At 38.4% G+C, this 27,788-nt stretch overlaps 1 protein-coding gene and 1 long non-coding RNA gene across 2 annotated transcripts in view; one reads left to right on the top strand and one right to left on the bottom strand.

Annotated features, from left to right (window-relative positions):
- Positions 1–3,697: 3,697 nt before the first annotated feature.
- LOC139035483 (uncharacterized) overlaps positions 3,698–27,788 on the bottom strand; it is a 38,866-nt gene continuing 14,775 nt past the window's right edge. The window contains exons 2-5 of the long non-coding RNA XR_011488072.1: positions 22,438–22,550; positions 21,958–22,335; positions 4,668–4,830; positions 3,698–3,836 (exon numbers count right to left, since the gene is read on the bottom strand). This is a non-coding gene — a long non-coding RNA (uncharacterized lncRNA). The remainder of the gene's footprint in view (positions 3,837–4,667; positions 4,831–21,957; positions 22,336–22,437; positions 22,551–27,788) is intronic.
- On the top strand, positions 17,190–18,806 carry LOC110133423 (olfactory receptor 11G2-like). The gene is made up of 2 exons (XM_020887315.2): positions 17,190–18,107; positions 18,747–18,806. The coding sequence occupies exons 1-2, from the start codon at positions 17,190–17,192 to the stop codon at positions 18,804–18,806; spliced, it is 978 nt and encodes a 325-aa protein (XP_020742974.2).

Raw genomic sequence — 27,788 nt, 5'->3', positions numbered from 1 at the left:
TGACTATTTTCTTCCTTGCTCAGTCACTCTGGCTAGGATTTCCTGTGCTATATTGAATTAGTGGTGAGAGTATGTATCCTTGTTTTATTTCTCATCAGAGAGGAAAATCTTTCAGCTTTTCACTGTTGAGTATGATGTTAGCTGTGGGTTTGGCATATATGGGTTATTATGCTGATGTATGCTTCCTCTATACCACTTGGTTGAGAATTTTACCATAAGTGGATATTGAATTCTGTCAAATGTTTTTAATGTGTCTGTTGAGACTGTCAACAGATGAATGGAAAAAGAAGATATGTTATATATACACAATGGAATTTACTCATTGATAAAAAAAGAATGAAATTATGTCATTTATAGCAAATTGGATGGACCAAAAGAATATCATACTTAATGAAATGGTAGAGAAAAAAAATATACATGACATAAATTATAGGTGAAATTGAAAAATAATACAAATATATATAGCAAAACAGAAACAGATTCACAGATCCAGTGGTTAACAGTGAGGAAAGGGGAGGGGGAAGTCAAGTTTGGGATATGGGATTAAGAGATACAAACTAGTATGTATAAAATAGATAAGAACAAGGATATATACTGTATACATAGCACAGGGAATATAGCCATTAGCTGATAATAACTTTAATAAAGTACAATCTGTAAAAATTGTATCACTATGTTAACACATGAAACTAATATAACATTATAAATACATTTGACTTATAAATCAATTTCATTTATAATATTAAATATTTTTGAATCATAGTGATTCAAAAAACTGAATCACCAGGCTAACACGTGAAACTAATATTAAAAATCAATTATACTTTAATATTAAAGAGTAAGAATTGTATAAAAAGAAATGTTCCACATATGTCATCATGGAACTGCAAATTAAAAGAACTATGAGATACCACTACACACCTATTAGAATGTCCAAAGTTTGGAACAGTGACAACACCAAATGCTGACAAGAATGTGGAACAACAAGAACTCTAATTCATTGCGAGTATGAATGAAACATGGTCCAGCCACTTTGGAAAGAATTGGCAGCTTGTTACAAAACTAAACACGCTCTTGCCATATGACCCACCAAGTGTGCTCCTCAGTATTTACACAAAAGAGTTGAAACTTATGTCCACAAAAACCTGCACACAGATGTTAGCATTTTTATTCAAAATTGACAAAATCTGAAAGCAACCAAAATGTCCTTGAAATCACAAAATAAACCATGATACATCCAGACAATGGTATATTATATGGCATTAAAAAGAAATGAGCCATAAAGCCCTGAAAAGATAGGAAGGAAAGCTAAATGTGTATTACTAAATGAAATAAACCAAACTGAAAAGTCTACATTCTAGAATATGTACAACGATGTATACAGTGAAACATCAGCGGTTGCCAGGAGTTTGAGGGTAGGGGATAGGGATGGTAGCTGAAGGGATGAGTAGGTGGAACACAGAGGGCATTTTTGCCAGTGAAAATAGTACAATACCATAATGATGGATACATGTCATTGTGTGTGCATGCTAAGCTGCTTCAGTCATGTCCGACTCTGTGTAACCCTATGGACTATAGCACTCCAGGCTCCTCTGGCCACCAGAATTCTCCAGGCAAGAATACTGGAGTGGGTTTCCATGCCCTCCTCCAAAGGATCTTCCCAACTCAGAGATCGAACCCACATCAAGTTTCCTGCATTGGCAGGTGGGTTATTTACCTCTAGCACCACCTAGAAAGCCCATATATGGCATTGTACATATCTAAACACATAGACGTACACCAAGAATGAACCCTCAATAACTATGAACTTTGGCTAGTTATGTGTTAATATGGGTTCATCAATTGTAACAAATGTACCACTCTAGTGGGAAAGCTGATGATAGAGAAATCTGTACACATGTGGAAGCAGGGGATATATGGGAAATCTCTGTATATCATCTTAATTTTAATCTAAAACTGCTCTTAAAAAAATGTCTTAAAAAAAATGTGTCTGCCTTCATTCACTATGCCTGAGCAATTACCTTAATCAAAATTTTGTGTGTCCAACATATTCTGACTTAGGGATTCATCACTCCAACTTAAGAAAACCTAAAATAGGAAGAGTTACCTCAAAGGTGGGTGCAATTGATACTCTCAAAAGGAAGGTACACACACACAGTTTGTTACAATGTATTTGGAGGGATCAGGGAAGGATAATAGCAGAGAGGTAAAAACCAAATCTAATTTCAAAAGATGATAAATTATTGCTGTAAGACCAGTTATTAAAGGACACAGGATATGCAGTGAGCGTCTTCTCTCCCTCCTTCTAGATTACAGAGGGAACATAAAAGATTTCAGAGCCACATACATTACCCCAGGAAAGACAGGGTGAAAGAGGGGGCACTCCAAGTGTCTTGACCAGTACCGCTTAGAGAGACCTGACCCGTCAAGCCTGTGATGATGCTTCCAAACCTGCTGCTGCTGCTGATGCTGAGTCGCTTCAGTCGTGTCCGACTCTGTGCGACCCCATAGATGGCAGCCCACCAGGCTCCCCTGTCCCTGGGATTCTCCAGGCAAGAACATTGGAATGGGTTGCCATTTCCTTCTCCAATGCATGAAAGTGAAAAGTGAAAGTGAAGTTGCTCAGTCATGTCCGACTCTTCGCGACCCCATGGACTGCAGCCCACCAGGCTCCTCTGGCCATGGGATTTTCCAGGCAAGAGTACTGGAGTCGGTTGCCATTGCCTTCTCTGGCTTCCAAACCTATTCTTACCTAAATGAGTATCTGGGAAAGTTGGCTTCACTTCAGGTGTGCCATTTCATTCTAATTTCTTTTAGGTCCTAGTTTCTACCCAGTAGCCAAATGCAGAAACCCAGTCAGGATCTAGTCTTCTTCTGGAGTTCTTAGTTATTCTAATTAATGGCTCCTGAGTCCTGAAAGAATGTTCAGGGAGGTTTTTTTGCTTGTTTATTTTTGTTTTGTTTTGTTTTGCCATTGTACTAAAATAATTTGTCTTACTTGGCAATGGATGAGCTCAGAATTATTCTGGTACACTAAGGTTACTTGGTTACAGTAATCTTGGAGTTTTACTGTCTGGGGCCAGATACCTACTAAAATCAAGCATAATAGAAGACATGAGCTCCCCAGAGATGTCACAGAGCCTCTTTCCATGCCTGCAGCTTTTAGAAGATAACACAGAGAAGGGTAGAAGTGAAAGGAAAGGGGAAAATGCAAGAACACTTGAAGAATAATAGAAAAACAGTTTCTAACCTTAAGAGTTGAGAAATGTGTTGAAACTTCTGAGGAAAACAAAAACTTTCTCAGCAAGGCTGACTTTCCCACAACTTGGAGAGATATTTACGTGTGTGTGTGTTAGTCGCTCAGTCATGTCCAGCTGTTTGCAACCCCATGGACAGTAGTTCACCAAGCTTCTTGAGTGTCTGTGGGATTCTCCAAGCAGGAATACTGGAACAAATTGCCATTCCCTTCTCCAGAGCATCTTCCCAGTCTAGGTACTGAACACTGGTCTCCTGCATTGCAGACAGATTCTTTACTGTTTGAGCTACAGGGAAGTCCTGGAGAGATATGGCTTCATGGAAGAACAGAGTCTGAGCTACAGCTCATTTTAGACTAAAAGAAAAAGAATCTCGGGCTGATTTGGAAATATACAAGCTATTGTAATACCAAGACATTCATATTAAAGAAGCTAGATAGTCATTAAAATGGCAAAATTAATATATGTTTTATGTAATCAGATCATTGAGTAGGACACGAAAAGGTTTTGAAATGCAGGATGAAATCCCAGATGTTCCAGAGGTTCTCCAAAATGTAACCTTGGAATGTCCTTGAGTTAGCACTGAAAGAGAGAAGAACTGATGGTGGGTGGTAGAAGGAAACAAGTTACTCGAGGTAAAACTAATCTGGATAATATTTGCTCTAAATTTCTCCCAGCATGATTTTGAGAGGTATGGGCAGAGCAAGCATGCACTTAAAAGCCTATGGCTTCAGTTGGTTTGGATAAGAAATGTTGAGGCTTATCCTGCCACCTTGTGGCTCTGGGCCAATGTGCAGACAGCTTGGAGAAGAGAGGCCAGTGCTGAAGGATCAGAGTGCCTAATGGAGGAAGTAAATTCAGAACACATCCTCCTCTCTCATCCCTATAGAATCACTTTGGCCAAGACTGTACATCAATATCAATGTCAGATGACAACATAATTACTGCATTAGCTAAAAATAAATCAATCTGAAGTTCTGCCCTTGAGTGGATTTTTGCCCCTACAGACCCCCTAGGACTATGGTCTGATCAGGGTGGCTGGCTAGACTGTGAGATCCTTGAGGGCAAAGATTAATTAATCTTGTCTCTCCGGAGCTAACACTAAGTGCTTCTTTATTAAATCGAGCTGTTGATCAAGTATAGTGCTTTAGGTGACATTATTTAAGAAATCAGCTAAAAAAAAAAAAACAAAAAAAAACAAAAAACAATGTTATAATGTTGACCAGAGCAAAGAGGGAAAACATTACAGTTAAACGTTAGCTAGAAGCCATACTCAGATTAGGTATAATTTTCACTAGGGCTATACTAATCTCTTGAAAGATAAAAGACCTAGCTGAATTATGGCAAAAATCCATTCTCTTAACGTCTGTAAGTTTCTGTTTTATCATTTGAAAAGAATAATGTCTCCCTCACATTTTGCATGTAAAATCTGCTGGCACAGTGCCCAGCCTGGGATAGACTTGTGAGGAGGGCCTGGGAACTTGAAGGTTATGTTAAACTCCAGGTGATTCTTATATACGTTGAAGTGTGAAGGCTATGGACCATTCCAGTAGCATCAATTTCTCTGCTGAATGACCTGTGGATGAAAGAGGAGACAAAATTTTAATACCTCAGTACTGGGAGAGAAAATGGACCAGCAGGTTACTCTAGTGGGTGATTAGGAAGGTATTTGGGATTTATTAAAGTGAATTTTAGCTGTCACTTGAAGAAGCACATATGAGGCAAGGGGCACTTCATGAGCCTTGAAACAACTGGTGACATCCAATATGGAGCTGGTTTTTAAATCCAGAACCTTCAGAATGGGAGAAAATAATAGCAAACAAAGAAACAGACAAAGGGTTAATCTCAAAAAATATACAAGCAGCTCAATTCCAGAAAAATAAATGACCCAATCAAAAAATGGGCCAAAGAGCTAAACAGACATTTCTCCAAAGAAGACATACAGATGGCTAACAAACACATGAAAAGATGCTCAACATCACTCATTATCAGAGAAATGCACATCAAAACCACAATGACGTACCACTACACGCCAGTCAGAATGGCTGCTATCCAAAAGTCTACAAGCAATAAATGCTGGAGAGGGTGTGGAGAAAAGGGAACCCTCTTACACTCTTGGTGGGAATGCAAACTAGTACAGTCACTATGGAGAACAGTGTGGAGATTCCTTAAAAAACTGGAAATAGAACTGCCATATGACCCAGCAATCCCACTCCTGGGCATACACACCAAGGAAACCAGATCTGAAAGAGACACGTGCACCCCAATGTTCATCACAGCACTGTTTATAATAGCCAGGACATGGAAGCAACTTAGATGCCCATCAGCAGACGAATGGATAAGAAAGCTGTGGTACATATACACAATGGAATATTACTCAGCCATTAAAAAGAATTCATTTGAATCAGTTCTAATGAGATGGATGACACTGGAACCCATTATACAGACTGAAGTAAGCCAGAAAGAAAAACCAGTACAGTATACTAACGCATATATATGGAATTTTAAAATATGGTAATGATAACCCTATATGCAGGACAGAAAAAGAGACACAGGTGTATAGAACAGACTTTTGGACTCTATGGGAAAAGGCGAAGGTGGGATGATCTGAGAGAATATCATTGAAACATGTGTATTATCAAGTGTGAAACAGATCACCAGCCCAGGTTGGATGCATGAGACAAGTGCTCAGGGCTGGTGCACTGGGACGACCCAGAGGGATGTGGTGGGGAGGGAGGTGGGAGGGGGGTCAGGATGGGGAACACATGTAAATCCATGGCTGACTCATGTCAATGTATGACAAAACCCACTACAATATTGTAATGTAATTAGCCTCCAACTAATAAAAATAAATGAGAGAAAAAAAAATCCAGAACCTGTCTGGAGATGTCAGTTCAGTACACTACAATCTCTCAGTTGTGTCCAACTCTTTTCAACCCCATGGACTGCAGCATGCCAGGCCTCCCTGTCCATCACCAACTCCCGGAGTTTACTCAAACTCATGCCTATTGAGTCTGTGATGTCATCCAACCATCTCATCCTCTGTCATCCCCTTCTCCTGCCTTCAATCTTTCCCAGCATCAGGGTCTTTTCAAATGAGTCAGCTCTTCACATCAGGTGGCCAAAGGATTGGAGTTTCAGCTTCAATATCAGTCCTAACAATGAGTATTTAGGACTGATTTCCTTTAGGATGGACTGGTTGGATCTCCTTGCAGTCCAAGAGACTCTCAAGAGTCTTCTCCAACACCACAGTTCAAAAGCATCAATTTTTTGGCGCTCAGCTTTCTTCACAGTCCAACTCTCACATCCATACATGACCACTGGAAAAACCATAGCCTTGACTAGATGGACCTTTGTTGGCAAAGTAATGTCTCTGCTTTTTAATATGCTCTCTAGGTTGGTCAAAACTTTCCTTCCAAGGAGTAAGCGTCTTTTAATTTCATGGCTGCAATCACCATCTGCAGTGATTTTGGAGCCCCCAAAAATAAAGTCTGACACTGTTTCCACTGCCTCCCCATCTATTTCCCATGAAGTGATGGGACCAGATGCCATAATCTTAGTTTTCTGAATGTTAAGCTTTAAGCCAACTTTTTCACTCTCCTCTTTCACTTACATCAAGAGAGTCTTAGGCTCTTCTTCACCTTCTGCCATAAGGGTGGTGTCATCTGCATATCTTAGGTTATTGATATTTCTCCTGGCAATCTTGATACCAGCTGTGCTTCATCCAGCCCAGAGTTTCTCATGATGTACTCTGCATATAAGTTAAATAAGCAGGGGGACAATATACAGCTTTGACATACTCCTTTCCCTATTTGGAACCAGTCTGTTGTTCCATGTCCAGTTCTAACTGTTCCTTCCTGACCTACATATAGATTTCTCAAGAGGCAGGTCAGGTGGCCTGGTATTCCCATCTCTTTAAGGATTTTCCACAGTTTATGCTGATCCACACAGTCAAAGGCTTTGGCATAGTCAATGTTTTTCTGGAACTCTCGGTTTATCGATGATCCAACGGATGTTGGCAATTTGATCTCTGGTTCCTCTGCCTTTTCTAAAACCAGCTTGAACATCTGAAAGTTCATGGTTCATGTACTGTTGAAGCCTGGCTTGGAAAATTTTGAGCATTACTCTGCTAGCATGTGAGATGAGTACAATTGTTTGGTAGTTTGAGCATTCTTTGGCATTGCCTTTCTTTGAGGTTGGAATGAAAAACTGACCTTTTCCAGTCCTGTGGCCACTGCTGAGTTTTCCAAATTTGCTGGCATATTGAGTGCAGCACTTTCACAGCTCATCTTTTAGGAATTGAAATAGCTCAACTGGAATTCTATCACCTCCACTAGCTTTGTTTGTAGTGATGCTTTCTAAGGCCCTCTTGACTTCACATTCCAGGATGTCTGGCTCTAGGTGAGTGATCACACCATCATGATTATCTGGGTCATGAAGATCTTTTTTGTACAGTTCTTCTGTGTATTCTTACCACCTCTTCTTAATATCTTCTGCTTCTGTTAGGTCCATACCGTTTCTGTCCTTTATTGTGCCCATCTTTGCATGAAAATTTCCTTTGGTATCTCTAATTTTCTTGAAAAGATCTCTAGTCTTTCCCATTCTGCTTATTTCCTCTATTTCTTTGCATTGATCACTGAGGAAGGCTTTCTTATCTCTCCTTGCTATTCTTTGGAACTTTGCATTCAAATGGGTATCTGTTTCCTTTTCTCCTTTGCCTTTCACTTCTCTTCCATTCACAGCTACTTGTAAGGCCTCCTCAGACAACCATTTTACCTTTTTGCATTTCTTTTCCTTGGGGATGGTCTTGACCCCTGCCTCTTGAACAATGTCACATACCTCCGTTCATAGTTCTTTAGGCACTCTGTCTATCAGATCTAATCCCTTGAATCTGTTTGTCACTTCCACTGTATAATCATAAGGGATATGATTTAGGTCATACCTGAATGATCTAGTGATTTTCCCTACTTTCTTCAATTTAAGTCTGAATGTGGCAATAAGGCGTTCACAGTCTGAGTGACAGTCAGCTCCCAGTCTTGTTTTTGCTGACTGTATAGAATTTCTCCATCTTTGACTGCAAAGAATATAATCAAGCTGATTTTAGTATTGACCATTTGGTGATGTCCATGTGTTGAGTCAGGAGATGTCAGGTGAGCAGCAAGCTAGAAGGGCCATTACTAGGTGACAGTCTCACCAATGGATTCAGGAAGGCCTTTTCAGCTTTAAGCTCAACACAGAAAGTAAAACACATTTGGGGATTGAATGATGTACTGTGATTGTCCCTGATGCTCCTGAGAGGCAACCTCCAGGGACAATATTGGGCCAGAAAGCAATGCAAAATAAAAGGAAAGAGAGTTTCTGGACTCTACTCCATTTTTTTAACATTATATTTATTTATTTAGCTTTGGCTGTGCTGGGACTTCATTGCTGCATAGGCTTTTGTCTAGTTGCCACCAGCAGGGGCTACTCTCTGGTGTGGGCTTCTCATTGTAGTGGCTTCTCTTGTTGTGGCTCCCAGCTTTGAGAGCACAGGCTGAACAGTTGTGGCACATAAGCTGAGTTGCTCCAAAGCATGTGAGATCTTCCTGAATCAGGGATCAAACCCGTGTCACTGGCAGGTGGATTCCTTACCACTGGGTCACTAGGGAAACCCTCTACTCCATTTTTGTATAACAGCTAAAGAGGACCTTCTGTAAAGACCAACCTATATCAAAGCTGCACTAGGAATCCAAAATCTCGGATACCTAAGACTATTTAGAAAGTTTAAGTATATGTGAGAGCCCTTTGACTCTCCTAATTCAATGTTCACTTTGTTGTAAATATTGCTAACAAGAGACCATGAATGTTATTATTTTATCTATAAACACTTTTAATTAAAAATAATTTTTGTTGTTTATTCACTTTTAGTCCCATTATAAATATGAGTTTCTTTTTTAATTCATTTTTATTGGAGTATAGTTGATATACAATATTGTGTTAGTTTTGTTGCACAGTGAAGTGGATATGTGATACATATGCATATATCCACTTGTAGAAAAAGAAGTATAAACAATAACATGACATTCTTTTACAAAACCCACATACAGTTTGCTTGGCCCTCCAAGAGAATATCGGAAATATTTGCTTGAAAGTCATGCCAGAGTCATTTGAACTCCTGTTAATTTCCTATTATTTTTCAGATAACATGACAAAATTTAGTGAGTTTGGATTGAATCAGAGAATAAATTATCAACTGAATAACAAATACAACAAATTAGGATTTTAAATTCCCTATGCCTAGAAAGGAAGTCTGAAATTATATTACCAGGTGAAACACACAGCAAGGGAGAAACAGAATGACTTCAGTATTGAGGGCATAAGGAGAAGGGGGCAACAGAGGATGAGATAGTTGGAGGGCATCATCAACTCAATGAATATGAGTTTGAGCAAATTTCAGGAGATAGTGGAGGACAGGAAATCCTGGCATGATACAGTCCATGGTCGCAAACAGTTAAACACAACTGAGTGACTGAACAACAAAAACCTCAGTATGATAAACTTAAAACAAGAAGTGAGCAAACTGGTTTTCAATCTTTCCTAGCATCAGGGTCTTTTCCAAATGAGTTGGCTGTTTGTATCAGGTGGTCAAATCATCAGAGCTTCAGCTTCAGTATCAGTCCTTGCAATGGATATTCAGGGTTGATTTCCTTTAGGATTGACTGGTTTGATCTCCCTGCAGTCCAAGGGACTCTCAAGTCTTCTCCAGTACCACAATTCAAAAGCTTCAGTTATTTATCACTCAGCCTTCTTTATGATCCATCTCTCACATCTGTACATAACTACATGATACACTACTGATACTATGTATATAATAGATAACCTAGGCTTCACAGGTGGCTCGGTGGTAAAGAATCTACCTGCCAACACAGGAGTTGCAGGAGACGTGGGTTCAATCCCTAGGTCAGGAAGATCCTTTGAAATGGATCTTAATCAATGTATTAAGATCTTACTGGATCTTAATGGATGGTAGGAGATGGCAACCTGCTCCAGTATTCTTGCCTGGAAAACTCCATAGACAGAGGAGCCTGGTGGGCTACAGTCCCTGGGGTCACAGAGAATTGGACATGACTAAGTAACTGAGCATGCACACACAAACGAGAACTACTATACAGCTCAAGGAACTCTGCTCAATGCTCTCTGGTGACCTAAACAGGAAGGAAATCCAAAAAAGAGGGGATATTTGTATATGTTTAGTTGATTCACTTTGCTTACGGTAGAAACTAACACAACATTGCAAAGCAACTATACTCCAATAAAAAATTTTTAAAGAAAAACAAAATTAAAAAAAAAAAAAAGACAAAAATACAACATCTGGCCCAGAAGATGAATTCAACCAATGTCCTGGATATGATCATAAAGCAACCTTTCATTTGGCTCCTCCTCTGCCCTGGCACAGTGTGGGAGCAGTTCTGCCTACCCAGAAACCTGATGGGATGTATGCATATAATGTCATCTAATCCAGAACAAGGGCACCAAGAATATATAATGGGAAAAAGATAGTCTCTTCAGTGAGTGGGTTTGAAAAACTGAATACCCACATGCAAAAGACTGAATTGGATTCTTTTGTTATACCATGTATAAAAATCAACTGGAAATGGATTAATATATATCAGTTCAGCTCAGTTCAGTCACACAGTTGTGTCTGACTCTTTGAGACCCTATGAACTGCATCATGCCAGGCATCCCTGTCCATCACCAACTCCTGGTGATGCCATCCAACCATCTCATCCTCTGTCATCCCCTTCTCCTCCTGCCTTCAATCTTTCCCAGCATCAGGGTCTTTTCAAATGAGTCAGCTCTTCACATCAGGTGGCCAAAGGATTGGAGTTTCAGCTTCAACATCAGTCCTTCCAATGAATATTCAGGACTGATTTCCTTTAGGATGGACTGGTTGGATCTCCTTGCAGTCCAAGGGACTCTCAAGAATCTTCTCCAACACCACAGTTCAAAAGCATCGATTCTTCAGTGCTCAGCTTTCTTTATAGTCCAACTCTCACATTCATACATGACTTCTTTTTCCCATTGTATATTTACTTTTAAGAATTATTTTTTGAAAGAACTCTCTTTTAAAAAAAAAGCCAAACCTTTTCTTAACACATCATTTGTGACTCTTTGACTCTTAGGCATATTTCAAATTACAAAATTGTTAGATTTGCCTCTTCCAACTATCTCAAGAACACTAGTACCTCATGCTCTCAAGCAGAATTTTCCTCATACCATAAAGAGAACCTGGACCCATTAGCTATCACTCCCTAATTTCCCCTCTCTCCAGTTCCTGGAAACAATTTCTGTTTCTATTTCTTTCTGTTTCTATGGATTTTCCTATTCTGGAAATTTCACATAAATGGAATCATACAATATGCAACCTTTTATGACTGGCATCTGTCACAACATAATGTTTACAAGTTTCATTTATGTTGTAGCATGTGTTCAGTTTAGTTCAGTTCAATTACTCAATGATGTCCGACTCTTTGCAACCCCATAGAGTGCAGCACGCAAGGCCTCCTGTCCATCACCAACTCCTGGAGCTTGCTCAAACTCATGTCCATTGAGTCAGTAATGCCATCCAACCATCTCATCCTCTGTCGTCCCCTCCTCCTCTTGCCTTCAAACTTACCTAGCATCACGATCTTTTCAAATGAGTCACTTCTTCGAATTAGACGGCCAAAGGATTGGAGTTTCAGCTTCAACATCAGTCCTTCCAATGAATATTCAGGGCTGATTTCCTTTAGGATGGATTGGTTGGATCTCCTTGCAGTCCAAGGGACTCTCAAGAGTCTTCTCCAACACCACAGTTCAAAAACATCAATCCTTCGGTGCTCAGCTTTCTTTATAGTCCAACTCACATCCATACATGACTACTGGAAAAACCATAGCCTTGCCTAGATGAACCTTTGTTGACAAAGTAATGTCTCTGCTTTCTAATATGCTGTCTAGGTTTGTCATATATATGTGTATATATATATATGCACATATATGACATACATATGTATATATACGTGTACATACATATATCAGGTGTATATATATATATATATATATATATATCCTGAAACTGTAAAGCATAGAAGACAACATGGGGAATAAGTTCCTTGGCATTGGTCTGCCAATGCTGTACAAAGCAGCAAAAGCAAAAATAAACAAGTGGGACTATATCTAAAATAAAAGCTTCTATACTGTGATGAAAAATTAACAAACTGTAAAGGCAGCCTATGTGATAGAAGAAAATATTTGCCAACCATATACCTGATAATATCCAAAATATATAAGGAACTCATATAACTCAAGAAAAAAATAACAATTTTTAAATAGATATTTATAGATGTATTTCCAAGAAAGGCATAAAAATGCTCAACTGATACATAAAATGGTGCTCGACATCACTACTAGTCGGGGAAACACAAATCAAAACCAAGAGATATCATCTCACACCTTTAGAACAGCTATCATCAAAAAGACAAAAGATAACAAGTGTTTGAAAGGATGTAGAGAAAAAAGAATGCTTGCACACTATTAGTGGAATGCAAACTGGTACAGCCACTATGGAAAACAGTGTGGAGGTTCCTCAAAAACTTAAAACTACAGCTGTCATATGATCCAGCAGCCCCACTTCCGGGTATATATTCAAAGAAAATGGAATCATTATCTTTATTTGAACCTCCATGTTCATTGCAGCAATTTTGCCAAAAGCCAAGAATGGAAACCATCTAATTGTCCATCTATAGATGAATGGATAAAGAAGATATTATATATATATGTATATATATATATATATATGGTAGAATATCATTCAGCCATGAGAAGGAAAGATGTCTAGCCATTTGTAACAACACAGATGGACCTTGAGGGTATTGTGCTTGGTGAAATAAGTCAGAGAAAGACAAATACTACATTATATCACTTCTATGTAAAATCTTAAAAAGTTGAACTCAGGAATCTAGTGTACATCATAGTGATTATTGTCAACAATTCTGCATTATATACCTAAATTTGCTAACAGAGAAGATCGTCAATATTCTGGCCACCAAAGAGAAACAGTAATTATGTGAGTGGATGGAGGTGTTAGCTAATGTTATGGAGGTAATCATTTTGCAATATATGTGTATCAAATTAATACATTGTACACCTTAAACTTATACATTGTTATATGTCAATTATATCTCAATAAAGCTGAAAAAAAATTTAAAGAGTACGTGCATGCTAAATTGCCTTGGTAGTGTCCCACTCTTTGCAACCCTATGGACTGTAGCCTGCCAGGCTCCTCTATCAGTGGGATTCTCTAGACAAGAATACAGGAATAGGTTGCCATGCCCTCCTCCAGGGGGGTCTTCCCTAGAAGGTACACATGTTCGTGGGATCGAACCCACGTCTCTTATGTCTCCTTCATTGGCAGGCGGGTTGTTTACCACTACCACCTCCTAGGAAGCCCTTAAAGAGTACAGTGAAGTACAGAAGCTACATAAAGATGAAATAGAGACGATAGAACGGGTGCTGGAAAGTGGTCATCTCTCCAGTTTATGCTACTCCAACACACTGCCCTCCTCTGACACGCTAAATGTACTCCTACTCTTCCTGGCATTAGCTGTTTCTCCTGTCTGAAAACTCTCTCAATCTCCTCTTGGTTTTTTCCCACATTTCTGAAGCTTCTGCTCAAATGTTAAATTCTCTGATAGGCTTTCCTTTAAACCCTATTTAAAATTACAAGTCCTACCCCGCAGGGGTTAATAGTCAGCCGCCTGTTGCTTTGGCTAAGCCATGAGAAAGTCACCATGGGAAAAGAATAAAAGCAGAATATAGCAATACAGCATAACCCAAATAAAAGTACATTGGGCTGATTAGTTGGGGTTGTCATACCCCGATAAGCTAAGGAAAAACATAGTGTGGAACTTGGAACGCTGGGTCAGCGCAAGTTAAAACACTGCTTGTGTACACACTAAGATGTTTTCCTAAGGCATATGCGGGTCTATGACCGCCAGCTAGGTGATAGCCCTTGTACAAGAAAATAATAAAGATAATTTAAAGTAATCAATAAAATGGGAGACATGACTGGGGACATAGGAGGCTGACTTTATCATAAAACAACAATTCTGCTTGCCAAGATACTAAATAAAAGTGAGGTGGCTCCAAGGAACAGGGCTCTTGACCCAAGAGACCTTGAGTCCCCCAGTCCCATCTTTAAAACTTTAATTCTGTCTCTAGTTTCTTTTTCCCAAACTGTGCATCTACCACTTTCAATCCCTACCTTCTGTGCTGGCCACAGCACTTCTCCATTTACAGTCCATCCTCCTTCCATATTTCATTTTTCTCAAATGAAAAGAAAAATTATTTCAGTTATTCACTTACTGGTTTTTTTTTTTATTTTCTGTTGCTCCCAACCTCAATTAAATTGTTCTAGGTAGGCAGGAATTTTTTTTTCTGTTTTTAAAAACAATCAGTATGCACTTAATAAACAATTACTTATTTGAATAACCCTATACCAGTCTTCGATGGACATGTGTTTGGGTAGATTGGGAGTTTGTGATGGACAGGGAGGCCTGGCGTGCTGCGATTCGTGGGGTCGCAAAGAGTCGGACATGACTGAGCGACTGAACTGAACTGAACTGACTGATACCAGTCTTCGGAGAAGGCAATGGCAACCCACCCCAGTACTCTTGCCTGGAAAATCCTATGGATGCAGGAGGCTGGTAGGCTGCAGTCCATGGGGTCGCTAGGAGTCAGACACAACTGAGCGACTTCACTTTCACTTTTCTCTTTCATGCATTGGAGAAGGAAATGGCAACCCACTCCGGTGTTCTTGTGTGCAGAATCCCAGGGATGGTGGAGCCTGGTGGGCTGCTTTCTATGGGGTTGCACAGAGTTGGACACGACTGAAGTGATTTAGCATAGCGTTTAGCATACCAGTCTTAGCACTGAAAACACACAACTTTCCAATGACTATCATAAAATAACAGCTGAGCTGTCTCTAAACAAAAAATTTGAGAATATTAGTGGGGAAAATTTGTTTTTCTCTTTCTTCAAGATAGAAAGAGTCAAATGGTACATCTTTGTATTCTAACTATTACAACAAACGCTGCTGCTGCTGCTAAGTCATTTCAGTCGTGTCCGACTCTGTGCGACCCCATAGGCAGCACGCTACTATTATTTAATTATTCCCAAGGAAACTTTTGCAACATCTGGTTAGGGGGAGCTCAAGAGAAAATAATAACTTACTCTGCAAGTGCACTATTCCTCAAGGAATAGCAGGGCTTGGGATTTCTTTGTAAACAAAGACAATTCAAAACCCATCTCATCTGTTGAACAAATACTTTCAAAATATCAGGGCAAGGCTCCTAAATCTCAAAAGGCCATCATTCAAGGAAATGAATATAGACAGCACCTTCATCTGGGCTTTCATCTTGACCGTAAATATGGCCCTTGAAGTTAGGGAGAAAAAACTCTTTTAAAATTCACTCTTTGCAACTCATGGCCCATTACAAACTGGAGCAGCCATCTCTTCAAAAGTCCCTCATATGCTATGGGAATATTTTATTTCCCCTCTCTGACTTTTCTTCTTGGCACACATCCAAGGAGTGAGTTAAATTTTTGCATGCCCTATTTCAAATGCTGAGATTTTTGCATACACGGATTTGCTGACAAGTGTTTTCTTCTTGTTCTAATATTGTAAATATCTGATTACAATAAATTTCAGACAGAACATTTAAAAATACTAATTTTCTCTTATTTTCCTGAACTTTGAGAAAAACACCTAATTTTCTGACTTTTTTAAAATATAATGGGTATTATTTACAATGAGACCTGGGGATTTTATTTTAAAAATGTATAATAGCAAATTACTGGAAGTGGATTTATTTTCAATATTATAATGAATTTTGTTATTTGTTCAGTAGAAATAATATGACAAATCTCTGATTCCACTCTGATATCACAGCTCTCCATCCCACATATTGCTCTCAGGCTCACTAATTTCGTGTGTCTTCCATAAGTGATAAAACACCATTCAGCATCTGTATGTTTCCTGTTTCTTGCATTTGTAGGATATTCTTTGGATTGTGACTTTATACAGTTAGTATTCTCAAGAAGATCTGTAATAGGAGACCCAAACAGGGTGAGTATTGACATTGATTTGACTTGCCACTGTTAGGGTGCCATTGTCAATTGCATTGCCTGCTCAGTCACTCCGTCATCTCTGAGTCTTTGCAATACGATAGACTGTAGCCCGCCAGGCTCCTCTGTCCATGGGATTTTCCAAGCAAGAATACTGGAGAGGGTTGCCATTTCTTCCTGCTAGAGATCTTCTCAACCCAGAGATTGAACACACATCTCCTGTGTCTCCTGCATTGCAGGCAGATTCCTTACTGCTGAGCCATCGGGGAAGTCCTTGTCAGTAAAAATGAGCAATTTCAATATCATCGAACAGGATATCAGTGTATCAGGACACATACTGCAATATGAAAGACAAAAATTAAATGAGTTTTAAAAATTCAGTCAAATGAGTTATGAAGCTACCACTAAGATATGTGTGTTAGCTGAGCTTTTTCTTCAATAAAAGCAGCAGAATAATTTGTGGATATCTAGGGGTAATTTTTCAGAGAAGGCAGTGGCACCCTACTCCAGTACTCTTGCCTGGAAAATCCCATGGACAGAGGAGCCTGGTAGGCTGCAGTCCATGGGGTCGCAAAAGAGTCAGACAGAACTACGTCACTAAACAACATCATCAAATGAAATCATACTCTTGGGCAATAGGTTATGATGATCACAGTTTGGGTACATTAAAACAAAACTCATTGTTTATTACTTAATCTCCCCAAAATGATAATGAAATTAGGGTTTTTCAGGAAGAATCTGTATACTCTGTTAAAGATCAGTAACTTCTCTCATCCCATGTCTTCCAGACTAATGAATGTGTCCAGCAGAGAAACCACCCACTCTGTTACCCACTTTATCCTCCTGGGCTTTCCCTCAAGCCCAGAAATACAGCTCCTCTACTTCAGGCTCTTCTCAGCAGCTTATATCCTCACCCTGACGGGGAACACGGCCATTGTCTGTGCTGTGCGGTGGGATCAACGCCTTCACACCCCCATGTACATCTTCTTGGGGAATTTCTCTTTCCTGGAAATATGTTATGTCACCACAACCGTCCCTAATATGTTAGCCAACTTCCTGTCCTCAAGCAAGTCCATCTCCTTTGTGAGTTGTTTTGCACAGTTCTACTTCTTCTTCTCTCTCGGGTGTGACGAGGGCTTCTACCTTTGCGTCATGGCCTTTGACAGGTATCTTGCCATCTGCCGTCCTCTGCGTTACTCACGCATCATGACTGAAGAGCTCTACACTGGCCTCGTCATCTTTGGGTGGTCCGGTGGGTTCATTCTCTTCCTAACCCCAGTTGTTCTCATTTCACGGTTGCCCTTTTGCAACCCAAATATCATCGACCATTTTATATGTGATCCTGTCCCTTTGATGATGCTGTCCTGTTCTGAAGACACCACCACGCAACTCATTTACTCTACTTTCAATGCTGTTTTCATGACTGGCAGCTTTCTCTTCATCCTTTGCTCCTATGCACTGGTGATTCTGGCTGTGGTAAGGATGCCCTCAGCAGCCAGCAAACGCAAGGCTTTCTCTACTTGTGCTTCTCATCTGGCTGTGGTAATTCTGTTTTTTGGCTCTGTTATGGTGATGTATGTTAGTCCTGGATCAGGACACCCAGTGAAAGAGCAAAAAATTGTGACCTTATTTTATGCTGTAATAACACCCCTTTGCAATCCTATAATTTACAGCCTCAGGAACAATGAGATGAAGGCTGCTCTAAGGAAAGTCTTTTGGGCTGAAATATCTGTTCTTAAAGCATAAATCAGAAGTCATAGTGAACTAAGTTGCAACACAAGCTGTCTGAATAAGACACGAACAGGATGGTTTTCTAAAAAATTTAAAAATAATTTTGGTTAAGGAACTATTACAATAAAGCCTCCTATTATAAAAGTCGCCCACTACATGATGGATTAGTCTTTTTTAAGAAACAAAATTGTCTTAAGAAAATTGAACTTTTCATTATAACCAAGCTTCTAAAAGGAAGTATAAATCTGCTATGTAGTTCAGAATTGAAACAACATATAAGGATTCAACAGGATTCATAAACTTGTTTTGGTATTTACACTGCAAAATATTCTCCACTGGTAGTGACTGATTATAAGGAAGGATTGCCATATGGAATAAGTATAGCCTTACAGGTGTGATCTTTTTACTCTCTCCCAAAAATAATTCATGTTTTTACTCTAAGGATCATAAAGAAACAAATAGCCTTAGATGGATATTAAGTAGTAAGTCAGAAAGTACTCAAAATAAGAATTAGGAATTTAGTGGCTAATGTTTATTCAAATAGTGTTAAGATATATGCTAAATGTAAAGGGCATTAGTCAGGACTTCTCTCTTTGCAAATCCAGTGTCAATTGACAGGTTGTAGGAGCATATTTTATTTCAGTTTTTTTGCCATTTGACATATTAAGTATTATCTAAAATGTGTCTAAAGATCTTCTCTTTAAAATATATAATTATAAATGTTGGTTTGATTATGCATTTTATTTTCACTACTAGTACATATTTTTTAAAGATGATTCTAAGAATAACAGAGAAATAAAGTGTAATTTAAGGGAGCCACATTTATAGCCTTCAGAAAATCATCTATTTCACAAAGTGAAGTACAACTGTAATTGGACTTCCTTTAAGAAAGAACCAAGAATTTGAGGTTGTCTGACAAGGAGGGACAGAACTTCTGGGGGTTCAGTAACAAGTTTTCTCTGTCCTATTTCACAAAGTGGACTGAATGGGTGAACAATTGCCTGGACAAATTATCTACCTAAGTAAAAATGCTTAATTAAGACCATCATCCAAAATATCTTTAACATAAGATGCTGTTTCCCTGATTATTTTAACTATTATTTAGTTCTGGGTGCTTATGTTTTGCTCATTCTACAGTCATCCAGCTTTCTTAGAGCAGATAGGGAAAAGAGATGAAAATTTGTAGTGAATAAAATGTATTGTTGTTTCTAAAGGTGTGTGGTTTCTGCATTTGTAACCGATTTTGAGATAATTAACTAGGCTTTTTGCATCTCACACTTTACATATCAGAAACACCTCGTAATTCAGGCTGCTGACACTTAAAATGGAATGAAATTAATTAATTAATTAAAATGAAATGAAATTCAAGTTTTTTTAGTAACTTCTGCTTAATTCAGAGCTTTATAAATTAAGGATATAGTGAAATATAAACTTCAAATTTGTCTAACTTATTTTAGGAGATTATTTACAAGGATATAAGCAAAGTCTAACTACTCAATAAATAATTTCTTGTTTTGCCACTTCCCTCAGATACTTCCCTCAATCTCACCATTTGCACATTCTTTCCAAACCATAAAATAAATTCTTATCTCCTCTCATACAGAGGTCAGCCTTGCAGCCTGCTTCCTTTATTTCAATTGCATGTACTACAATTTCTAAGAATTTATCAGTTGCTAATCTGGAGCTAAATCACTTATATAAACTATCTCCATCCAAATTTCCAAACATGCTTTTCTAGGAATAATCTATGTGAAGTTAATAGGAAAGTAAGAAAGTTCTTTTAAGTGCCATATTTAAATAAAGCAAGTAAAGAGTTACACCAAATTAAGCAAATTCATGAAGTCTTCAAAACAGTATAAGTATTATAAATCTCCAAGAAACATGTACTGAATGGGATTTTATCCAATTTTGACAGGAAAACTTTACTTTCTCCCAAATCACCTGATGGAACTGTCATCACACTGAATATTTTGAGAACAGTCACCTCTTTTATTATATACATATAATTTACATTTATTTTATACATATAACAACCTTCTGGAGCAAGTTATTATCAACACTGTGTTAAAAAATTAGAAAAGCAACACTTTTAGTGAGATTCAGAAATTTCCCCAATATCCCACTAGTAAACAGTAGTGGAGGAGCCAGATGTTTATTGTAGCAGATGCTTTTGGTGAGCTGCTTTTTCAGCTGCAGTTGTACTGAATAGTTCTACGTGAATTTTAACTCATAGTAACAGTGTCCCATTTGAAAACCACCACATATCTTTCAAATTTCTGCCTCGGAGTTTCTCAAAAGTCACTAGAGTCAGCCATTTGGTGACAAGTTGATTACACTAACCCCTTCCTTTATAAAGAAGGGGTTTATCCTTCTGAAATTTATCCTTTCTGAAATTGCCACAAGTTCTGGAGACTGGTTGTGTTTCCCTTTTGATAATTGCACACATTTTCTGTTCACAAAAACAGACATCTTTCAATTCTACATCATATATGTTATCAATATGTAACCTCAAGGTGTGAATATATTCCTAAGCATAAAACCAAAGTATAAACCATTAAGAGGAAGAGTGTATATGTGACTACATAAAAAATAGCTTTGGTTCAAAAAATTACTATGAACATGTATTGAATATGCAAATGTCAAAAATGGCAAAGATAAATATTTATGTTATAAGAAATTATTTTAATCAAGAAAAACGGACACATGATTAGAAAAATGTTATATATATAAATGAAAAGAAAAGGAAAAAAAGGCAAAGTGACCAAAAAATACTTTTTAGACTCAACGTAATTACTAATTAAACAAATACATATTAAAATAATGACACATTACTTTAAAATACTCATAATGGTAATTTTTAGACAGAATTGTAATAAGCTGTATGTGTGTGTGTGTTTCAAATGTGAGGAAAATGAGCATTCTCACTGTCTGCTGGTTAGACTGAAAGTTAGGACAACACTTTTAGAAAACAATCTAGCACTTTTAGAAAAATCTAGCAATATGGCAAATAAAAGCCTTAAAATTATACATACATTTTGATCAGCTAATCCACTTATACCAATTCACTGTAAGAGAACATCATCACAGAACAGTTTGTAACAGAAAAAAATTGCACAGCAATCTACATGTCCAACAGGAGAGAACTGCTTATATTACGCTGTAACCATAAAATGATTATGCTCCTAGTAGTGATTAAATCAATCAGCATTTGTGGAGAAACCAAGAGGAGAAAAAAAAAACCCACAAAACAGTACTCTACAGACAATGTGAATGTGGGTGGAACAGTGGAGGGAGTGAGGAAAGTTGTGGGTGTAACAGGCATTTTTTACGTAGTCGGGGTCTCTCTGAGCCAGTGCCAGGTTCCTGCTTCCAAGCCTATTAAAATTCTATTTCTGCCCAACTTCTTCTGAGTCATGGATTCCACCTCTTGCCTGAGGTTAACAGTCATATCAAAGTTGCATGTGAGATTCTCAAAAAACCAGAACATTCTCAGAATTAAATTAGTTAAATTCGCTTTCATTTGAAAATTCATTATTTCATGTACAGGACATGTTTGGTGAGAACAAAAGAAGCAGAATGGTGAAATTAAGCACTACCTATATCATCTCCAACAGTTTGGATATTATCAATCTAAAGTCAAGTATTAAGTGACAAGTATATGTATGTGGCCACTTCTCCTCTCTGCCCAAATTCACAAGGAACACAGCAACACTGAGTCTTTATGCATGGCCTGGGGGAGGCTGTGCAAAGAGAGGCATCTGGTATCCTGGGCCATATGGCCCAAAGCTGAACCTGGTTCAACACAGCCCTTGGGGCTTAGCTGCCATACCTTCTACAGTATCCTGCCTGGAACAAAAAGAGTGCCTGGGAAGGTCCAATTTGCCCACTTCCTGCCAATGACTTTCAAGTCCAGTGCTGATTTCTTCCCAGAGTTTGAATCCAGAAACTTAATCAGCACCTCATTTTCCTTGGGTATTCCTATCTTGATCAATGATTTTCAGGCTCAAAGGACAATTTATCTTCAGCAGTAAAATGTCCTGTTTGGCTAAAGTTTAGAATGTACTGGATTATCCAAAGTGGACATGGTTCGCATACCCCTAGAGCTTTACCGTATAAGCTCCATTACCTATGGACAGATCAAGAGGAACAAGGGCGACAGTGAACTCACTGTCAACATCACAGAGCCTCAGTTGCCATGGCACCAATTCTAGGAAGAAAACAGAGAAAGCAAATCATAGAATGAACAAAAAAACAGAGAAAATGTAATAATCATGAAGAATGACAGAAAAATATATGAGGTCAAACTTACATTTGAGAGATCTATCTGAAACTGAAACATTTAGAAAAATTCAGTTGTTTTCAGGATGGCTTTCTTTCTTGGGGCAATTGACATATCCAAGAGGACTGGTTTCTGAGGTATTTCTGAAGTTAAAAGGGAAAAGAACTGATTTGGAAGGTTACATGCTAATGAAATACTAACAATAAACATTATCAATAACAAAATGTTTTAAAAGGTTAGACAGTCATCATCAAAGCAACAAAGAATGAAAAGAAGTTTTTATAAGCAAGTCATTGAGGGAGGAGATTAAAGATGAGTTTCCAAACACAATATTAAAATATCAGTGGGTCTATGACTTGCAGATACATCACTGGTGCTTCCAAAATGAAAACTTAGAGTAAGTTTAAGTTATTACTAGAAGAAGCAACAGGAAGCAAGGCTACAGTAAAAGGACCTGATTACTATTAACTCAGAATTTTTTTTCCCCCAGGTTGCTTTCTGCTGGAACTAGTGAACGTCGAACAGAGTGAGTGGGCTACTTCCAATATGGCTGCCTTTGTCAGCTTGGATTAGAGACTTTCTGGCTAGTTTTGGACACCTTGTATCTCTGTGCTAAAAGAACTAAAGCTTGGAGAAGAAAGACGGAGTCTAGCACAAGGAATAGAGAGTCTAACAGAAGTAACATCTGAATCTGGTCTGACTCCTACCTTGCTATGCAGCATTGCAAGGTCATACTGAGTTGTGTTCAACTCTTTGCAACCCTTTGGATTATAGCCTGCTAGGCTCCTCTGTCCATGGGAGTTTTCAGGCAGGAATAGTATTATCAAGAGTTCAAATGCACTTCATTGTCAAGACTACTGTGTGTCTACTTACACAGCAAATAATGAAAAAGAATTAAAGTTCTGCCCTTGAATGGGATTTTTGCTGGAATTTTTGCCAAAGTAGCTCATTACCTTGAAAGCTATTTATGGGCAATAACTGTTTTAAACAAATCTTTGTTCACAATAGCAATCATTTTTCAGAGAAATTTGTTGTATCAAGATAAAATAAGATGTGAAGCCATAAACCAAATTATGAACAACCTTCTCAAATACAGTGTTTGAAGTAAAACTATTTAAAGAAGACAAGAAGCCAAAATAACAAAATTAATAGAATTTTCCCAGAAGGATAGAAAGGCATAACAATGACCAGGAAAGAATAACAGGTAGAAGCCATGAGCAGATTAGATATAATTTTTCACTCCAGGCACCCTATTTGTAGAAAAAGATAAACCAAGTTGAGTTAGAGCCAAATATAAACTCTTACCCTCTGTGGGCTTCTGTTCAATCATTTTAAAAGGATGAGACAATATTCAAGAGTTTAATGAGCATTGCAAGTATTAGATAGGTCTTCCCAGGTGGCTCAGTGGTAAAGAATCCGCCTGCAATGCAGGAGACCCAGGTTCAATTCCTCCATTGGGAAGATACCCCAGAGGAGGAAATGACAATCCACTCCAGTATCTTGCCTGGGAAATTCCAGGGATAGAGGAACCCTACCAGGTACAGTCCATGGGGTCACAAAGAGTCGGGCATGACTTATTGACTGAGCATGCATGCATATATATTAGATAACACATATGAAATCTTCTGGCATAGTAATCAGCAGGTACTAAATACTATCACCTAAACATAATAAAAAACCGGGTAGAGAGTTTATATCCATTGAGACAGGAGAAGATAATTTGAAAACCTCAGAAGACATAAAATCCTCTTGGTTGAGGGTATGATAGGAGGCTCTGAATGTTAAGTGAGACCCTAGGTTTTCTTATACTCATGAGGATTGAAAGCCACTGGACAGTTCCAGTGGGAATCAGTCCCTGCCACCAAGAGTCTACTCAGGGAATGCAGACCAATTTTTAACACTGCTGTACAGACTGATAAAGATATGCAGGGAGGTTACTTTTAGTGGGCCATAGGGAAGATACTTGGGCTTCCTCAGTGGCTCAGTGGTAAAGAACCTGCCTGCCAATGCAGGAGATGCAAGACACAGGTTCGATCCCTGGGTAAGAAAGATCCCCTGGAGGAGGACATAGCAACCCACTCCAGTATTCTTGCCAGGAAAATCCCATGGACTGGCGGGCTATAGTGCACAAGGTCACAAAGAGTCAGACACAACTGAGCGACTGAGCATGCTCCCACAGGAAGATACTCAGGATTTGGCAATTTGTTAAAGTGAACTTTCAATGTCATTTGAAGAAAGACACATGCTAACAGGAGAGCTCTAGGAGCCTTAAAGCAAATGGTGATATCCAGTATAGAGATGGTTTTAAATCCAGAGCCTGCCTGTGGATGTCAGGTGAGCAGCCAACTAGAGGGGCCATTACTTGGTGGCAGTCTCACCGATGGATTCAGGAAGGTCTTTTCAGCTTTGAGATCAACACTGAAAGTAAAACACACTTGGGGGTTGAATGATGCACTCTGTCCCTGCTGCTCATGAGGGATGGCCTCTAGGGACAGTATGTGGCCAGAAAGATATGCATATTAAAACGGAGAGTTTCTTGGCATTTTATTCTTTTTGTGCAGCTAAAGAGAATCCTTTGTGAGGCTCAAAGTGTGGCAGAGTGTCACCAGGAACCCCAAATTCTTCATCTAAGATCTTTAAGAGGACACAAGCGGTAGCCCCTCAACTGCCTACTGCAATGTCCACTGTGTGTATTATTGCTACAGAAGGAGGTCTGTGAACATTCCTTTGGATTTTTATTTATAAATATATTTCATATTATAAACAAGGTAATAGATCAAATAATATATAATTTTTTTATAAAATATTCATTCTTCCTGGTAGAATCACATCTATCCAGCATACAATTGTTCAAAAATCCCATCAGGAAATTTTGAGCTGATACTTCTCTATTTTGCATTATTTTTCAGATTAAGAAATGATAGAAGCTAATGAGCTTCATATCACTTCAAAGGAGATAAAACTTTTGTAAGTTATCAATATTTATTTTCATTAAGTGTAATTAAGATCGAAGAATTCCTGTATTTGCAGTGAAAGGAAAAATCAACATGTAGTCTCAGGGAGAATCCACAGTGACCCAAGGTAGGGAGAGAAGAGCCCTGGGTGAATTGAACTTAGAACAATGAGGCAGGAACAGAGGAGTTTTTAATTAGGAAAGGAAGACATTCATGAGAGTACCAAGTTGTACTACAGATAAAAATTTGAAAGAAAATCTGTTGTTTCTTTCTCTTTCTCTTTGATGACATTTTCCTTTTTCTTACTTCGAATTCTGATTAATGTCTGCTCAATCAAGAGCCACTGTTAAAACATCAAAGACTCCTCCTCAAATACTCTTATTCTTACGTTAATTTTGAGGTGGGTTTACACTGATTCTGACCTCGAGTGAAGGGGGAATTCCCATTCAAATATAACACCCCTGCAATGCACCTTTCTTCCACTATTTTTCCTTCTTTATCAAGTTTCTTTGCCCTGTTTACACACAATCTTACCCACCACAGTCAGTTCAACTGTATTTACCCACCATAGCCAGTTCAACTGTATAAGTAAAATTATGGTCACGGTAAAAAGTGTGACAGCTCTTACTACACATATTTTAGCTAAATATAAAATATTGAAAATTTAGGTTGTCTAGTTCTGATTTAAAGCATCATATCACCCCTTCCAATCACTGAATTTCCAGTCAAAGTCTTCTCCAATGAGCCCATCACCTGGGATGGATAGCTTATAGTTCATTTCAACTCACCCATCTGTTTGTCTTTCTGAATGAACACAAAACTTTTTATGCTTGATCTCCCTTTGGCATTTGATGGAAGCTGCTAATTTGGAAGATACCTGCCTCACCATCTTAGTGATGTACCTGATGTATACTATAGAGAGACACTGTGAGAAATATGTAAATAATCTTTTCCTATAGCATATAGCCTCAGTCACTAACACAGCTTTCCTGAAGCTAGTCCTCCACATGCACAAGTGGAAATCTGATATAGGCAAGTGGCAGATGAACAAATTGAATAAAATACAATAAGGAAACACAGCTAATATATACAGAGCTGACATTTGTGTAGGGAAAAAAGTTGGATTTTAAAATCAACATTCTCAGAGTGACAATAAAATTCAATGTTACATTTAAAAATGTGAAGGTGTTTTTTCTTAAGGCTCTAGAACGGGAAAGAAGAAGGAGTAGAATTTATTGAGATAATGAATGTTAAGTGATGGTCACAATAAATGTTTCATACATAACAGTGGTTGCTGTTATGCTCACTACCTTAGAAGTCAAATTTTTAAAAAATATTCAGAAATTGGTTCAAGTCAGAGAGCTTCCCTGATAGCACAGTTGGTAAAGAATCCGCCTGCAATGCAGGAGACCCCAGTTCAATTCCTGGGTCAGGAAGATCCGCTGGGGAAGGGATAGGCTACCCACTCCAGTATCCTTGGGCTTTCCTTGTGGCTCAGCTGGTAAAGAATCCGTCTGCAATGCCAGAAACGTGGGTTCAATCACTGGGTTGGGAAGATCCCCTGGAGAAGGGAAAGGCTACCTGTTCCAGTATTCTGGCCTGGAGAATTCCATGGATGTATAGTCCATGGGGTCACAAAGAGTTGGACAGGACTGAGTGACTTTCACGTTCATAAAAAGTGTCAAAAATTAGGACACAGGGTAGGTCAAAGATGGTGATTTCCAGCTTTAGTTAGTAGGCTTGTTAAAACTCTTCTTTATCATAAATAGGAATTTGGGTCAAGGAGGAAAAGCTGTAGTACATGCACAATATACTTTTGCAGCCATCTGAGCTAAGAGACAAGTTTTCTCCATCTGCCTCTTGCTATTTTTCTATTTGAGAGCCAGGATTTCCTAATAAAGGAGAGAAGCCAATGAGGGTCCTTTTTTTCTCGGTATCATTTTAGCCGTTGGCTCAGCAAGTAGAAGTTAAATACCAGCTCTAAAGAAACTAATAGGTACTGTCTAAAATGGAATTTGTAGCAATGTCTTCAGCACCCTGCTTCAGTTAACAGGACGGATATCCTGAAAAAATGTTAACTGATAACATAGTAAGGTACTCTTTTTGTACTGACCTAATTCAACTTCATGGTAATTTATTATTTTTTTACAACATGACAAGCTTTAATATTTCTTCATTCATCTTTTACCTCTTCTTCATATCAAATGATTCTCTCTGTCTTGTTAAAGACAAGCCTTGAATTCCACTTTTCTGCTGTGAATATTGCCAGGCCATTTTTTTTAATTGAAGTAAAATTGACTTGCAATGTTATATAAGTTTTAGGTGTACAGGATCATGATTCAGTATTTTTATACACTACAAAATGATCACCACAATAAGTCTAGTTACCATCTGTCACCCTATTAATTTGAACTTTGATTTTTCTTA

The sequence above is a fragment of the Odocoileus virginianus genome, chromosome 6 (genome assembly GCF_023699985.2).
Source record: "Odocoileus virginianus isolate 20LAN1187 ecotype Illinois chromosome 6, Ovbor_1.2, whole genome shotgun sequence".
NCBI classification, from domain to species: Eukaryota; Metazoa; Chordata; class Mammalia; order Artiodactyla; family Cervidae; genus Odocoileus; species Odocoileus virginianus.
This window is presented reverse-complemented; position numbering and strand designations above follow the sequence as displayed.